The 17176-nt window shown below is 35.2% G+C and overlaps 1 protein-coding gene and 1 long non-coding RNA gene across 2 annotated transcripts in view; one reads left to right on the top strand and one right to left on the bottom strand.

Annotated features, from left to right (window-relative positions):
* The first annotated feature begins 355 nt into the window (after positions 1-355).
* On the top strand, positions 356-1928 carry LOC148841315 (uncharacterized). The gene is made up of 2 exons (XR_016090858.1): positions 356-551; positions 1250-1928. It is a non-coding gene; the product is annotated as an uncharacterized LOC148841315 (long non-coding RNA).
* Positions 1929-3051: 1123 nt separating this feature from the next.
* Positions 3052-17176, bottom strand: part of rxfp1 (relaxin family peptide receptor 1) — a 55087-nt gene continuing 40962 nt past the window's right edge. The window contains exons 12-18 of the mRNA XM_088911768.1: positions 15336-15407; positions 14421-14492; positions 13135-13206; positions 12316-12545; positions 5377-5787; positions 4645-4863; positions 3052-3362 (exon numbers count right to left, since the gene is read on the bottom strand). Coding sequence (XP_088767894.1) covers positions 3052-3362; positions 4645-4863; positions 5377-5787; positions 12316-12545; positions 13135-13206; positions 14421-14492; positions 15336-15407 — 1387 coding nt within the window. The remainder of the gene's footprint in view (positions 3363-4644; positions 4864-5376; positions 5788-12315; positions 12546-13134; positions 13207-14420; positions 14493-15335; positions 15408-17176) is intronic.

The following is a 17176-nucleotide window of genomic DNA, read 5'->3' as shown; positions in this document are numbered from 1 at the left end:
AAAAACTACAACTACCGTCATACAGTTGACTGTAGTAAACTTTATTTACATTCAGAAATTAGAATTTTTCTGAAAATGTTTATGATAGATTAAAAAAATAAAAACATTTGATGATATAACATTTGATGACAGTGAGATATAGAATAAACAATATCGAAACCGTTTTTCATTGTACTTTCACACATTGTCCTTTTGTAAAACCTGATACTTCATGAAAAATGTATTTAATTTTAGTTTTATAGTTTTATAACCAAAACGGGAAAGGGTTTAACGTTTTAAAAATGTAAAAGTACTAAATTAATGCAATTTACCCCCAATTTAACAGGATACCTCTAGTTCAGTTACGTAAATTTGCTAGGACTGGGCGGTAACCTTGTGATAAATTCGCGGGAAGTTAAAATATCAACAGGGTTTGAACAGCACGATATATCGTACTTTATTCTGTGGATAAGAGCATCATGTCTAGAAATTCATCGGCTGGGCCCAAGAGTCTCCTTAATCTTACGGATCCTTCTGAAATGTTAGAAGAAATCGAAGTACAGATTGACGAGGTAAATTGGCACCTTAGGCTATTTTGTCTCCTCTGTAGTGAAAGTGAATTATGTAGTTAGGATATCTGGTTAGGACAGACGCCGAGAGTAAATTTATGTCATTATTTGTGATACTGATGCGGTATTAAAAACTTCACAGTGATAAGGGGTTATTGTGTATAACATTCTCCCCTAACGTTTAAATTATTACACATAGGACAGCGTCTACGTCTGTTCGGAATACCAAATTTTCATAAACAGACCATTTACCGCGTGTGTGCCGTTTTAAACACTAATTTTACATTAAGTTTTATTTTTGCTTAGCTTTATCCTTTTCAATAGTATAATTAGTGGTGTGTCATTACCGTTGAAAGTTAAATGAGGATAGTAACAGCCTTTTGTATTTTAAATGTACGGTAGGAAGAGCCGGGAATGTTGAATACCGTTACGATTTTGACATCTTTACATTTAAATTTACTTTACATTTATTTAAGGTAGATAAGGGATTCCAGGACCTTTGATGAGAATATTAATCAGCATAATCCTGAGTCCCAGTCATGTTATTTTAACGATTATAATTTGTTTCAAAACGTTTTGAGGTTAGCGTGAATTTCGAGCAAAAATATATCCTAGGAGGTGTATAATACAGAAATTTGTTGCTTATTTCTTTTTTATGACAATGTAATTGAATTGAATTCAAGCTTTCATTTTTGTTACAGGCGGCAGTTTCCTTGACTAAAGTCCTGGAGTCTACAACTGCATTGTCAACTGAAGTGGCAAGCTTGGCAGAGAAGTGTTCTGCAAACGCTCAGTTTTTGAAAGCTTGGAGGAATTTTTTAAAAGAGGGCTATGGATCTCTGCAGCCTAACAACTAAATGAGAACAGGACCGCAAAAGATTGTCAAATGAAGATGAGTAAAATCTGATGCAAACATAAGTTTTATAAAGGATTGACAACAGAGTGGAAAAATAAAGCAATACACGGAGATCATTAAAGAAAAATATCTTAATAAATGTGTATTTCAAATCTTAAGTTGTGCCATTCGAGAATGTGCAGCCATTTTTGCCAAAAGAACCACAGCTTCTGATTGAAGAATTCCAGATATAAGTTAAGAAAAGTGAACTCACTGAGTGTCAGCAAGGTGAAAGTCCTGTTCAACAGTTTTGTACAGGCTAAGGACAAAAAAGCAAATCAAACAACATTTGAAGTCGACAAGGAAGTTACATCAATCTCAGTCACCGAGTGCTAACATGTTTTTCTTATTTCACTGTATATTGCTTCACGTTTTTACAGTTTGAAATATCAGTTTAACCATTCCTGTTCTAATTGAAAGAATGTTATCATGGATTGGATCATCAGTAGCAACTGTAAATATAAATAAAATATATAGATAATACATTTTAACTGTATCATGTCATTTATAAAAATAATCATTGCAAGCTTTATAGAAATTTAAACTTCTGACAGCCTTTTTTTCCAAAGAACTAAAAACAGTTTTGTAACCTGGCAACTTAAATCACGGAGAAAAACTGATTCATAAAGTGATCTACTGTCACTTTTATTATGTTTTTATCAGTAAAACAGCATAATGACTTAACTTAGTAATGATGTAAAGCACTTTCTTTTTTGCAATGGTTTCTTACAACTGCACTGGACTGTATTCTTTTATAAAATGTTAATTGAGGAATATTTAATTATTACAGTATCACAACAAATAGATAAATTCTGGTATCATTTGAAAGTCTGCCTCTTGGGATTTGTCCAGGTTAAGTGTCCTAAATGTGAAATATAGCTTCTGCAGATCTTACAGAGCATGTGGGCTTTACTATTTAAAAGAAATGTGGTGCCTAGTTAAATAATACAAATGCCATGCAGAAATGCAGGGAAACTTTTCAGTATCCAGTTAACTGTGTTAATTCACTGAACACAAACTATCTGTTACAGGCTTGTAACAAGTCTCATTGTATAGTAGAAAAATGAAAAATCTGAAAAGAAGTTAATTTTAAGGAAAGTTATTTTTTTAGCATTTACAAAACAATCTAGTACCAAAGTTAAATATGCATGAAATATATAACTGAGAGGCTTGAACTACTAATCTATATTTTATTCACTTTTCCTATTTAAATGGCTTGTTTATAGATTTCACAATTGTACTATGCATAAATCTAAATGTCCTTCTTCAAATTTATTTATTTTTTTGTGATCTACAACAGATACCAGTCCTGTCCTTTGTGCAAATACAGCTATTGAGATCCCCTGAGTGATTGATTGTTGATTGTATGCTGGTGGACTCATGGAACACGACAGATATCTAAACAATGAAGTTTCTAAACACATCAAACAGTGTCAGTATCAATGTAATAAGTCACAAGTCTTAAGTCACTTCTTAATAAGATCTGCCTCCAAGTGAAAATTCACTATTTATATCTATATACAGTATAATAAATAAAAATAAACGAATTTTTCAGTTAGATTTTAGGGGTAGAGGCGGAATAGCAGTAGTGATAAAATAATTGAGCAATCATGTCCCATTGATGGTTTTCACAGGCAGTAGTTCAGACTTTCCCACGTTACAGGGCATTTCAGATGGATGGGCCAGATAATCTGGCGTAGATGTAGCTGGGTTGGTTTCTTGCAGTGGCCACATATCCAGCCAGGTGAAGGATGGAGTGTATGCAGACTGGCTGTTAGTAAGTGATCTCCTCTGCCTGTAGTTGTTCCATACTTGAAGTAATGTCTCCTTGAAGGGACGTGTGGTTAGTGTATACAGAATGGGGTTCAATGCACTGTTGATTGGCAAAATGAAAATCACCACCCATGAACTTATTGTGCCTGTAGGAGACATACAAAAACAACTGTGTCAATATTTGCAGTATCCAAATTTAGAATTCAATATCATGAACAAAACATACTGTATATATATTTTTTTTCTTTAGGTATAATATTGAATTCTGTGGGCAATAACTTAAGGAAGTCATGTTAATTAAGAAATTCTTTCATGCACTTAAAAATAAAAACAGCAATTCCCATCATATTTAAAGCCAAACTGTGAACCATGCTTAGTTTCAGAAGTTTCTGATTATAGATCTGAATCCTTGATAACATTGTAAATGAAACAATTTAGCTATGCATTATCACTAAACATAAAGTGTATTTCAGCAGATATGAATTAAACAGTCTGTACTTTTTCATCTTCCTACTATAACTTTCTAAATGATAGGAGAATCAGACAGCAGCAGAAGCATTTGTGTGTGTAGTGCTGGGGAAACTGATGAAATATCAATAATTATTTTGTACACAGATTAGCATTTCAATATTCCTTCTGCATTAGGAAACATTTAGTTAAGTAATGATTTCATTACAAATGGTATAATATGTTTAATTAAATAAATTAACTGAAGGAATAAACATATAATTTGTGACATTTCCTACAAAGTTATTTTATTTGAAAACAATATAGGTGTTGACATATTAAAACATTATTTATACTATATGTAGGATGTTATTCTTGACATTTCCATCCACTTTCTCTCTGCTTGTGTTTGTGAGGGTTGCAGCTCTCAAACATGGCGTTAGATAGAAATTACATCCGACTAGCAATTTCAGATTTGGTTTGAAGTAATAATAATCTTTCACATATTAATAAAATTAAACACAGAGAAGGTGTTTTATTTTAATTAAAGCAAATGTGCATGGCTATTCCCCCGACCTTACTCCTACAAAGGTTTACTGTGCAGTAGCAAGGTAAAATCATGGTGAAGCATGAAGAAGTATAGAAAACCATGAGTAAATACATGGAAACCCAGAGCAACGCAGAGGCTTCGTAATTGTATGGTAAAACAATGCCAAAATGCCTTATATTACAGAGCAAGTACAACAGTAAAATAAGAAACATTTCATAAGGGCAGTGAAAAGACTAAAGATATCTCCAATACCACCATTTCTCCTTACCATACAGCTAATTAATGTTTATGGACAAGGAGTATTATTATCAAGTTTCACAGTATGTCAGATGGAGAATATATTATTTTCCAAATCTTCATTTGTACACTGTAGTGCATGGTCAATAGCTATCTTTCTTGTGTGTTTTTAAGGACATTTCAAAGGTACGTACCAGGTATTTCCACCTGCAACAAAGATAGAACTTTAAGAATAAAAATAGGAATCCAGCATAATGAGTCAGTGAACACAATGAAGAAGAATCGCTTGGCAATTGTCACCTCCTTCTTAATGTGACTGCTGTATTCTGTGGCCTTTGTTCCTGTCCGCTGTATGTTGTAAAACATGCTTCCATAGCAAAATACTATTATGATAAAAGCAACCAAGTTTAGGCCTGTGAAGGAAAATGTAAAATAAGCCTTTAGGATGTAATGATATTAGATCTTAGTTCATAACAAGGAAAAATTTTCAACACCAAAAATTGCTTTCCCCTTTTTTAACCTCAGCCATTACTATTTCTGTGATTTGTTTCAATTTCAGCTGTAACTTTGTGTTCTTTACCAAGCAATAGTAATGGAAAGTATATCAGTGAAACATCTGCTGCTTGAGTTAATGCTAACTCCCATGAAAAGCAACTGCGTAGCTTTGAGGAACATGTGCACAGGGCCTTATTCTTAATGTTCAGTAGTACAGGACTTATAGAGATAAACTGAGTTAGAAATAAAGTTCATACACAATTGTAGATTTCCAATTGGAAGAATTTAAAATACCATCAGGGGATTCTGAATTTCTTAAAAAGAAATTTAGGATAAAATGTATTAATTTAGAATGATTAAGATAATTAACTAAGTTTTAACTTTTAGTAGACATAATTCTAAGTAAGGCCTAACAATACTAAGACACTTACCAAGGAAAATAACTACTGAGTAAACCTGAGCTCCCATTGTCTCTGGTTGTTCAGAATGCAAAGGAAAACAAACTCCATTGGTACCATAGAAATTCCTGAAGAAGTCCTTGCTGACCAAGGGGATAAATGCAATAACAAATCCAAGGATCCAAATGACAATTAGGATAGACATTGTCTGACACTTTCCAGGAGTGAGGTATCTGAAAGGGTAAACAATGCAGATATACTTCTCCAAAGTCAGATAAGTCAACAGCAGTACAGAAACCTCTGTGGATAGCATGGCTAGAGAGCCCACCAGCTGACACTGAACACTGTCCATCCAGGACTGTGCGTGCCTGTTATACTCTCCTCGGAACTTCAGGTCAAAAGCTCCAATGACAAAGAGGTACACTCCCATTAAGCAGTCGGCACCTTCAATGCAAAAGAAGAGACGTTAAGAGGATGTCGTCTACAATTATTTTTCTGTTGTTTTTTTTTTGGGGGGGGGGGGGGGGATAAACAGAAGAATATGAATTATACAGCATACTTTAAAAAGTAAAATATCTCATATTTTACGGAGTGTGGCCAAAGAGTGGGTTACCTCCACTTCATCAAAAGCACCATAAACGATGATGAGAATCTACAGATCCTAAAAATAGGTAAAAGCTGATCACTAACATTTATTAGCCGTGTGGCTACATCTTACAGGATGACAACTGCTCCTGAGGAGCAACAAAGGCAGGTCCAACAAACCAGAAAATTCAGATGCAAAGTTCAATTCTAAAAAAAGCAAACAATGAACTGGAGGTCACTATTCTATGCTGTAACATGATGCAGAATAAACATGATCATCCTGACATACATTATATAGGATGTATATGTTTCCTTCATCATTTATAGACCCCTTGAAGCTGCATTGACAAAGCACTCCTTAGATGGAAAGAAACCATAACTTAAATATAAAATATTTTTTTTTACCCTGAGAAGTCAAATGCAGAGTACTGAAAGGAAATGTACAGTGTTAGGGATTTGGGAATTGATTTTTCAAGAAATAAAAGCAAAATGTTTCATCGTGATTATTGTTTTGTAGAAACAAAAGCCCTTAAAGCAAAAAAAAATTGGATATCTCTGCCTCTATTCTATGTATTTGACAATGACCCATTATTAGGATTAAAATTTCAAAATGTTTGATATTGTAGCTTATGTTATAAAAAGTGGAAATAACTATTGGCAGAAAGTAGTCAGCTGACAGTAGAAGGCATCCTGAGAATTGTTTAATTAGCTCTTATATATTTCCATATTCCGTATTCACATATTTCCATCCTTCAGCTAAAGCTTCCAATCATTCAGATGAAGAGCCCTGTGAAATGACTCATTTTGGTTTAATTGTGCATTTTCTTTCTTTCAATGCAGACTAATTACAGTTGGTGTCTAAGCAGAGAACATTAAAATCATTTATGTCTGTCCTATGTTACAGCTGAATTCACATTACTTAAACTGAGAAGCTTGAAAGGCAATTAGGATACTAATGAAAAATAACCATGTTTAATTTCCAATTCAAGACAGGTCAACATTATAAATGCACAAGCATTCTTTAATGACATAAGCAAATATGACTATGAAGGAGATAAAAATAAATATTTAGTCTTCAACTTTGCAATAGGTTACAACTTCATATTTTCAGTAGAATGAAAAACAAATAACCTTAACCTTGAAGAATAATAGTAGATCTATTTCCCAGATGTATTCTTATTTTAGTTAACAAAAACATCATCTGAATATTAATAGGGCAATTTATCATTCACAGGGCAATGCTCATTTAATGGCATTAAATTAAACTGAGAGATGTACTGTAATTACACCATAAGCATGGTGTCCTGAACAGCATGTAATTTTCTGATTACAACAGCTTATCTTTTCTACAGCAGGAGATAGATCAGTTCTGTTTCATTTGAAGATAAGCAGAAGGCAGGAAGATACTTGTTTTAAAAGATCTTTCATAAGATTTAACAAGTGAATCAGTTTTTATTGTTTCATTGTTTTATTTTCAATAATTGCCTGATTTTTAACTTGAATAACAAGTGGTGGTATGGTGTACCCAGGGTTCAACCCCTTGGGCACCGACTGCGTGAGGTTTGTATGTATCTGCCCATGTTTGTGTGGGCTTCCTCCCACAGTTCAAAAACATGGCGGTAGGTTATTTATCTTCTGGGAAAATTGGCCCTGGTGTCAGTGTGTGCGTGTCTATGTTTGGGTCTGTCTGCCCTGCGATAGATTGGCATTCCTTTCCAGGGTGTGCTCTGCTTTGCACCCAGAGATCCAGCTTCCCCACAATCCTGACCTGGAAGAAGCAGTCAAGTAATTGGATGGATGATAATAACAGATTACCTGCGTTCAACTACAGAATCATTTCATTGAATGAAACATGATCAATTCTAAAGCTGGCCTGCATTTAACATGTACAACTGGAAACGGGATCTGTATCTATCTAAATACAAGGTTTCATCACAGTGGCTGGTAAGAGATTTTGTTCCCGTTCATACCTTTCTAAATGGAACTAGATCAGCTTGTTACTGTATATTCTCATGATTAATAGAAATAAAGGATCACAAAGTTGACAGATTATTTATTATAAAGATATGTCACAGCAAACACAGAACCCCATAAGTCAAGGTTAAAGCTGAGGTTCTATAACATATCTTCATTTCTATTTCTATTTCTATAGTTTTTGGAAGCAATCACAGCAACATTCAACATACTAGAGCTTGAATTATAGTTGAGGTAGCATTACTGATGCCTCTTAAGTAGTAATGAACCTGCTTTCCTCTGAAGCTTTTGACACACACCATCCAAAATATTTGTTGAGAAGTGAGATGCGCCAGCAATATAAATATTTTTATATTTATGTGAAATAATCATAAAAACTGTTTAATAATTATAAGAAATTATTTCATTTTGCTGCTAGATTAACAAATTTCAAACATTTCTTCAAAAGGAAGAAGACATTGGCAGGTAGCACTATCCTCCACTTGATGTAACTGATCTTCTGTTTTGAAGTGACATCATTCCAGGCTTTTTAATGTAGTAAATAGAGCTGTCATAGCACTGTCTCTGTGAATAATTCAGCTAAATTATGAAATGAATAATTACCTCTTCTAATTTTAAGATTCCAATCGGGAAACATCACAACTTGCAACCTGCTGAAGCTCAGCAGGTGTGTGCGTGGTCAGTACCTGGATGGCAGACTTTCTGGGACAAACTAAGGTTGCTGCTGGAAGTGGTGTTAATTGGGCCAGTAGGGGGCGCTCACCCTGCAACCTGTGTGGGTCCTAATCCCCCAGTATAGTGACGGGGACACTATACTGTAAAAAGGCACCATCCTTTGGATGAGACGCAAAACTGAGGTCCTGACTCTGGTCATTAAAAATCTCAGGGTGTTACCCTGGCATCCTGGCCAAATTCCCCATGGTCTTTATCAATCATGGCCTCCTAGTAATCCCCATCTATGAATTGGCTTCATCACTCTGTTCTTCTCCCCACTGATAGCTGATGTATGACGAGTGTACTGGCGCACTATGGCTGCCATCGGATCATCCAGGTGAGTGCTTTACATTGGTGGTGGTGGAGGGGAGTCCCCTTTACCTGTAAAGTGCTATACAGTATAAGTGTAAGCAATTATTATTATAATCTTTTCAGGCTCAACCACTTTGCCATGTACCTACTCAAGCCAGGAGAAGAAAAATCATGTTTCAGTTAAGAACCATAAAAATATACGTGTCTGTCCTAGATGACCCAGATTATACAGTAATCCCCATATCCAAATACATTTTATTGTTCACAATCATGCTGACAATTCCTTGTATCACAATGATTCATGGTACATGTATTTCTAAATCACAATGACTGATTATGTGCAGCAGTGTCATGATAACAATACAGTATGTGTAACTTTATCTGAGTCCTGATTGGTTTATAGATAACCTTAATTAAAGCTGGATTCTCTTGTTTAAGATGGAAAACTATTAGTTTCCTCCTAATAATAAAATGTTTCATTTCTATAAGCATTTCCAGCACAATGAAGAAAAGGTGAACAATCTGAAGCATGCTGATTTTAATTGTGAAAAGCAATAGTGACCTACAAAGTTCATTAATGAAAGGAAAATCATGAGTTGTGAATAGCAGCAAAGCTAAAATCATGGTGGTGTGCAAAGATAAACAGTAAAAATAAATCTGGATGTAGTTGACCTAAAGCTAATAAAGACCTTCACATATTTTGGAGGACAGATTATGAGTGACAGGAATGACCAGGAAGACATCAAACAAAAAATAAACGAATGAAGATAATGACAACAATGAGACTGTACTGGAGGGTGACAGGCGTGAGTATTGGCACCAAAGTGAAAATTTACAAGATGGTCCTCTGTGAATCCTCTATGGATTGGAGACATGGATGCTGAAAAAGCCAAAGATGAAAAGAAGCTCCTGGTAGCAGAGATGAGTTCTTTTTGAAAGACTCTTTGAGTGCAAAAACTGAAGAGCTACATGGGACTTTGAGTCAGAATAAAGACGACAATTATAGAAAAGAACAGAGTAAGAAGGCTGTTGTGGTATGGACAAGTAAATAGAATGAGAACAGATTGCCATAGAGGGCATTGTCCACAATGTTGGAGGGAAAGAAATTAGACGAAGACCTTAAAAAAGTGGATGTACAACATAAGAGAAGATTGAGCTAAAGTGGTTGAGCAAGATTGCATAAGATAGCCTGGATGTGTAACGAACAGTTCTTTCCGGACCCTATGCGGACAACAACCCAAAGAAGTGGGGAAACACTAGGAAAAAGTCATGCAGGAATACGGGGATGAAAACAGGGGGGCGTGTGCAAAGTGCGCTGGTGCACGGGGGAGGTGTGGCCGAGGCAAACAATCCAAAAGTAATCCATAGAGGGAATCCAAAAACGCAAGAAAGTCCATAGCCAGGTGATCCATCCAAAGAAGGAATTAAAAACACGAACTGGGTCGGAATCGGCGGACAAGGAACAGGAACAGAGATTAAAACCTTAACGGGACCAGGCACTTCCAGGTGCCGGACTCGCACAGTGCGGAAACCAGATGCAGAGCAGGATGCAGGATGAACGTCAGCGCCTGGCTTTTAAGGTGGACTGGGAACAGGGGTCAGGTGCACAGAATTAAATCCAAAGTGAAAGAGCCAGAGCTCCCTTAAGGAGGAGGAACTACAATCATGACAGGATGTGTATTATGCCTAACTAATAAAGCTGAAAAGTTGGCAAAGGATAGTAATGACTTTCTGCATATACCAAGTTTCAGATTACTACTAGACAAAAATAAAGCATGGCTCCTCCTTAGGGGCCCTAGCTACAAATACAAATGATCAAACTATCTAACAGGTTGGCTGGCCAAACCTTTGCTTACCAATCTTTTACCAGTGACCAAAGCACACCACAGTTTTCCCCAGAAAACTTCTCAACCTCTCATCTCTCTCATACAGCAAACAAGAGTTCAATGTCCCACAGACCTTTTAAACAAAAAACAAAGAGCTATGCTTATGTCCTTTTATACTCCAAGAACTCATTCATTAACAGCTGAGCCTAATCACACAAGAAAGAAGCTAATCAAGTTTTCCTTTGCCAAATGAAAATATAGTTTCCTTCTGGAAGCAGCACAGAGGAACTTCAGACAGGGTTATAAAAGGTAGAGGCTTATCAAAAAGTCTTGGCCCAAAATACACTCCCTGAATAACTCAGCACTTAGTTTTATGTGGGTGATGCCAAGGATTCAATCACAAATCTTAGTCTTTCAAAGTAAAATTGGGAGTTTTTAAAAAAAAAATTAGTAAGAAAAATATTAAATGTCTCTCTTCGTTTCAGCACATGGCAATGTAACATACAGTATTAATAAGTCTCATTTCTTTCTTGGAAGCTGTATACATCAAACATTTCCAGCACCTCCTCCAGTTTGTTCTTGTTGTGTTTGCAAATGTAGGCATCTGCTTATGGATTCATTATTTTCATAAGTAATATAAAATTTCATCAATTAGATTTGTGCCACCAATTACAAAGTGGTACAGATGAGAATGATGCTTCAACAACCACTAGTTCACATTAAGGTACCCATCCATTTATAGCAAAGACTGGCTTAATGACATCATCCATTATTCCAGGTTAATCAGAACATGACTGTCATTTCACTATTCATACCATTTAATGTTTATCTTATTTTGAAAATAATAATAATACTGAAAGCTGTAGCAATTCAGCTGGTGTAATCAGTGATAAATTACAATGCTGTTGTTAACCAACAACTAATATAAAACAGATAAGCAGAAACTGTGTATACAACAATACATGATTAGAAAGCCCTTTTTTATGGTTTGCTGACATTTTATTAAAAAAACAAATATGTGAAATTATATTTTCACATATTTTGCAAAAGAATAAAAAGAAAAGATCAAAGAGCAAAGATAAAATCTACAGAAATATATTGTCATTTTTAATACATTTTCTTCTCTTTTTGCTACTGGAATTGATTATTTTTATCATACACTTCTGATGTCCCTAAATTGACTATTCTTCTGTCAAAGGCAAATATAGTCGTTAGTGTCCTTCTGTACCAGAACACTGAAATTTTAAGGAAATAAAAATACAAATTAACCTTGTTAAAATGTATCTAAAAAATTGTATTTATAAAATACATTTTGTCTGTGGTCATACATTTTGAACTGCAAGTGCAGATGTGATCAACATTGCATTTAGTAGTTTGCTGGAGCTTTGTGAACCTAGGTTCACAAATTTTGACTCCTTTTAAAAGAAAATTACGAAAGCTCTTAAAACCCTTTTTTACTTCTATGATGTAACCATACATTCATGCTTTATTATATGAACATAAATAAAACATCTGACATCCCTGAATAAATATAACAGATTAGTGTTCACAAGCTACTTACAACAGAGAGACATGATGCACATGGCATTCAACTTGTTCTCAGACCTGATGTAAGACCTCATGCAAATGACAAAAATATTGCCAAAGCATGTGATGGCTGAGACCACCCAGACAAAGACTCGCAGCACAATGTTTGCCAGCAGATTCTCAAAGGAGGAGATTCCATCAGTATTGGGCTTGCAGCTCCGCACATGTGGGGCATAGCCACAGTACTGGAACTTCTTAAAGTATCTGAAAGGCAGTGAATACCCCCAAGTTTACATTAGAGAAATGAGAACTGTGATCAAGTATGTAAAATTGTCAGCAGTAGCCACATGTGTTTATAAATTTTGCATATTCATTAAGTAATCTATTAATAATTGATTGCTTTAATACAGTTTCTATCATCACTCTAAGGGTTAACTGGCTCCTCATTTCTGTTTGGTTGCACATATTTGTAATGATATGTATATCTGCCTGTACATTAGTGCTAATGCTACTCAAAGATTTTGTTTTTAGAAATGTCCTTTTTAATACATTGTCCAACAATAATTAGAACATTGACTTTATTAAACATAACAAGTTATTGCTGAAGCACATAAATAATATGAAGTCTTCTGTTTTCTTTGGTCCTACATTAGTTACTTAAGACACATCTTGATAAACTTTAAAACATTAATCTGTTCCACTTGTCAATTGTTTTCCAAAGCAAACTGTAGATATTATTGTTTCTATTAGAAATCATTATAAATATCTGAATATCTGAAAAACCATACTATTTACACTACTAACGTCTAGAACATGTAGAAATACTGAAAAAATAATAAAGAAAACTACTTACATGTGGGTCAAGTTTTTCAGAGGCTCAAACATTCTTCTTTGTATGTTAGCAATCTCAATTCCTTCTATGCTTCTAAAAACAGCAAATAACAACTTTTAGAGTACGTTCCTCTCAGAATGTTTGCTTTTTAATTTGCATGTCAGAGAATGATTTTTAGTAAAGATCGGTCAAGTGGTTTCTGCCAAATGTGTAAAGCTTATATACCGTATCTCTCCTGATGCACGATGAAAACGCCATTGTAAATCCGTAGCTCACTGGGAATGTACATAATGTTAATTATGTTGTGTTCTCTTTCTTCTTTTTTTCAGCATGGAATAAACCTATTACTTGTTCCTTTGCAGCCTACGCATGCTGACGCAGCTACCCACCTGAACTAATGTTAATTACAACTTAAATAGTGAATAGGCAAATATGTTGATTGTTTGAATAGTACTAGCCCCACATATAAAACATAAACACCAATATCATGTAATATTGTAAAAATAAAAGTTGCTACATGTCTGATTTTACCTGAATTACAATTGCCAAAATTTGTAAATAATTTGTATAAACAGCCATTCAGACAGAAATTCTAAAAATTAAAGCAAGACTGTAACCTAAATGTATAAAATTTAAAAATATATTAAGTTGATTCTAGAGCTATTCACATTAAGAGAAATGATCTTCAAGTGTATGGATTTGCATGTTTCGGTGTGGATATAATTAATATTAAAAGTACCATAATTAATGTACATAAGAAAGGGAGCCAAAAATATAATGACACTTATCAAGTATTTCTAGCATTAGGTATTGTAACAGATTTGGGTTCTTGGGCTTGTGCCCTCATCGCTCCCGCCCCAGTTCGTCCCTCATCGCATGGGCTCAAACCCAGGTCTCCGGCATCGCTTGCCTGGGATTCTTGCCGACTGAGCTAAAGAAGATCTTCCGCAGCCTGGGCGGCCAAGATCCCTGTCATGCTCAGGGGCGTATTTGTTACAGTATCATATTAAACACTCATGTGTGACCGTCACAGTTCCGCACGGGCATGTGCCCTCCGCCACCCATTCCATCCCACAGCACCTGGGGCGCGAACCCAGGTCTCCGGCGTAACTCAACAGGGAGCCAGCCGCATGAGCTAAAGAAGACCTCCCTCAGTCCAGGCAGCTGAGGTCCCTGCTACACGCAGGGAGGGCGGTGACATCACCATATCCGAACTAGCTCCGCTACACATGCAAAAGGTATTTAATTTGACTGCTATACAAATATCAGTATACAAAAAAAAACAGTTAAATGTTAAAACAACTTACAGTGATTTTAATTTATGCAGGTTATCAAAGAGGTCTGTCTGTAACTCCAAAATTGGATTGTAAGAAATGTTTCTATCAGAAAACAAAGAAAGGAGAAGAGTAATTATTTCTTAGAATACCTTTTATTCTATTAATGTAAGAATATCTGTCTTCATCATAAACGCCAAAATTTATATCCTGATTTCAGTCTCATCATTACCAAAGGTCTACAGATACAATAAGGAGAAAACTTCCATTTCATAAGAATAAAAATACATTATAATGATAAATTGTATATACAGTACATTACAGTCTTATAAACCGAAGAATATTGTATCTGTACAACATTTTAATTTACAACCATGTATTATTGTTTTTTTAATTCATGACAATCAAAACATACATGTATTTAATACTAAACTGTGCTAGAAGATATTAATTTTTCATTATTGTTAGAAAACTGCATGAATAAGTCTTAAGGTAAAGTGAATACTTTTCCCAGGTGGGATAGTTTGTTTTATAACCACACACTTATACCTCTGCTTTGTAAATTTATGGATACCTTCATAATAAAGTGGTGTTTATTGTTCTCTGAGCCATTAGTGCAAGGCTTATATTAATCACTGAAGTTTCAACCTCAGAGAGCTTTTTTCATCAGGAAAAACAAATGAAAATCCAATGGTATTTCGGTTATGTGGGATAACAGTCCAAACTATTCAGTGATGCCCTTTGCCTCTAAAATTAATTGTCTTGCTTAGGGTGTCATCCATCCATTTTGAAATTCTCTGAACTGTGTGGATGTGCAAAGTCACTATGCTGAAAAATAAAATAGAATATATAGTACACCTAAATTCACTTTACTTAAATTCTAATTTCACAAGAAGTAAGCAAAAAAGTAAACTAAATCTTACTTTAGCAATATTAAGCAAGACTTACAGCTGTAGTAACTCATTGAGATCCATGAATAAGTTTGAAGGTATTGTCTGAATTCTGTTGCTTGACAAATCTCTGTCAAAAGTATAAGAAAATTATTTTGGAAGAAAATATAAATTTCAAAACTACAAAGAAAAGCAAAAGGAACAACACATAATAATTATGTAATTCTAGCACCTTGCAAAAGTACTCTCCCTGTTTTCTGAAGTCAATATTGGTACTTCATTCTTTAAAGTGTTCAGCTTGAGAACATGTATGAAAACTATTCACTTTAAATAATGTGCATACATAATTTGTAATTCGACAAAATGAGAAATCATTGGAAGGGAATGAATACATTTGTAAGATACTGCATACGTGTCACATTTAAACATAAACAGAACAATTTGAGGATAGGAGCTTTGGAGACTCCCAAGTACTGTATCTGTAATAATGAAAATATTTGCAGAATTTTATCCAGTTCCTTTTCAATGTAATGGTGAAAGAATCATGGATGAATATACTGTATATACAGTATATACTGTATATATATGCTGCTCCTCTGATATTAACTTTCCTTTGAGGTATAATGGAGCTCATAATATGTATCAATGATGAGCAACTTGATGAAGGGTATGTCTTCAATTCCATTTTAGTGTAAGGGTACTGAGGACAATTGATTAATACCTGTTGACTCCAGATTGATAGCATATAAAAGGATTTGTTGATTTCAAATGATAGACCTCTCTCTGAACATTAGTAAGACTAAGGAGATGATCGTGGATTATAGGAAACACCAGGGAGGAGGTCACACACCTATTTATATCAATGGGACTGCAGTGGAGAGGGTCAGCAGTTTTAAGTTCCTGGGAGTTAACATCACAGAGGACTTAACCTGGACCCACCACACCAACATCGTGGTCAAAACAGCATGGCAGCACCTATTCTTTCTCCGCAAGCTAAAGAAGTTCGGCATGCCGTCATATATCCAGGCCAGCTTTTACAGGTGCACTATTGAGAGTATCCTGACTGGCTGCATCATTGCCTGGTATAGGAACTGCTCTGCCCAGAATCGCAAAGTACTGCAGAGGGTGGTGAAGTCAGTGCAGCTCATTACCAGCTGTGAGCTACCAAACATCCAGGATATCTACTCAGCTAGATGTCTTAATAAGTCCAGGTCCATTCTCAGGGACCCCAGTCATCCTAGTCACAGACTGTTTTCTCTCCTACCGTCCGGTTAACGGTACCGAAGCATTCAGTCAGATTACGGAACAGCTTCTACCTCCAGGCAATAAGACTGCTAAATAGCCAACCTGCAGCTCCTTTAGCAAATCACCTGTAATGGCTACTTGGATATACAGTTTTCATTGTATTCGGCATACTGTACTACTTGGACAAAATACACTGCATACACCCTGGACACATAGCAAATCTATTTATATTGAGTTGAATTTTATTAAATATCTATTGCACTATTATTTATTATTATGTAACCTTATTTTGTAACCTTTTGTGATTTTTTTTCCACCCCCGGTGAGCTCGTAGAAAAGACATTTCATTGCCAGCAACTACTGCTGCACACTGTGTTGTTGATTGACTACTAAAACCTTTGGATCAATAAGCTATTATCTAACAAAACTGCACAATAAACTGAACAGTCTCCTAACCTTTATAAACCTTGTTATAAAATACAATGACTTGCCACAAAGATTACTGCTCCTACGCTCTCAAATGTTTTAACAAAAAACATAAAACATATCAGTTTTAGTATTAGAAATATTGAAACTTAATTCTTGTTGAAAACTCTGCATATACTTACACTTTAACAGAAACAACAATGTGATTTTCTGAAGGCGATACCGTAG

The sequence above is a fragment of the Atractosteus spatula genome, chromosome 1 (assembly GCF_055471065.1).
Source record: "Atractosteus spatula isolate fAtrSpa1 chromosome 1, fAtrSpa1.hap1, whole genome shotgun sequence".
In the NCBI taxonomy this organism is placed as follows: domain Eukaryota; kingdom Metazoa; phylum Chordata; class Actinopteri; order Semionotiformes; family Lepisosteidae; genus Atractosteus; species Atractosteus spatula.
The sequence above is the reverse complement of the archived record's forward strand: the minus strand, read 5'-3'. Positions and strand labels throughout refer to the sequence as shown.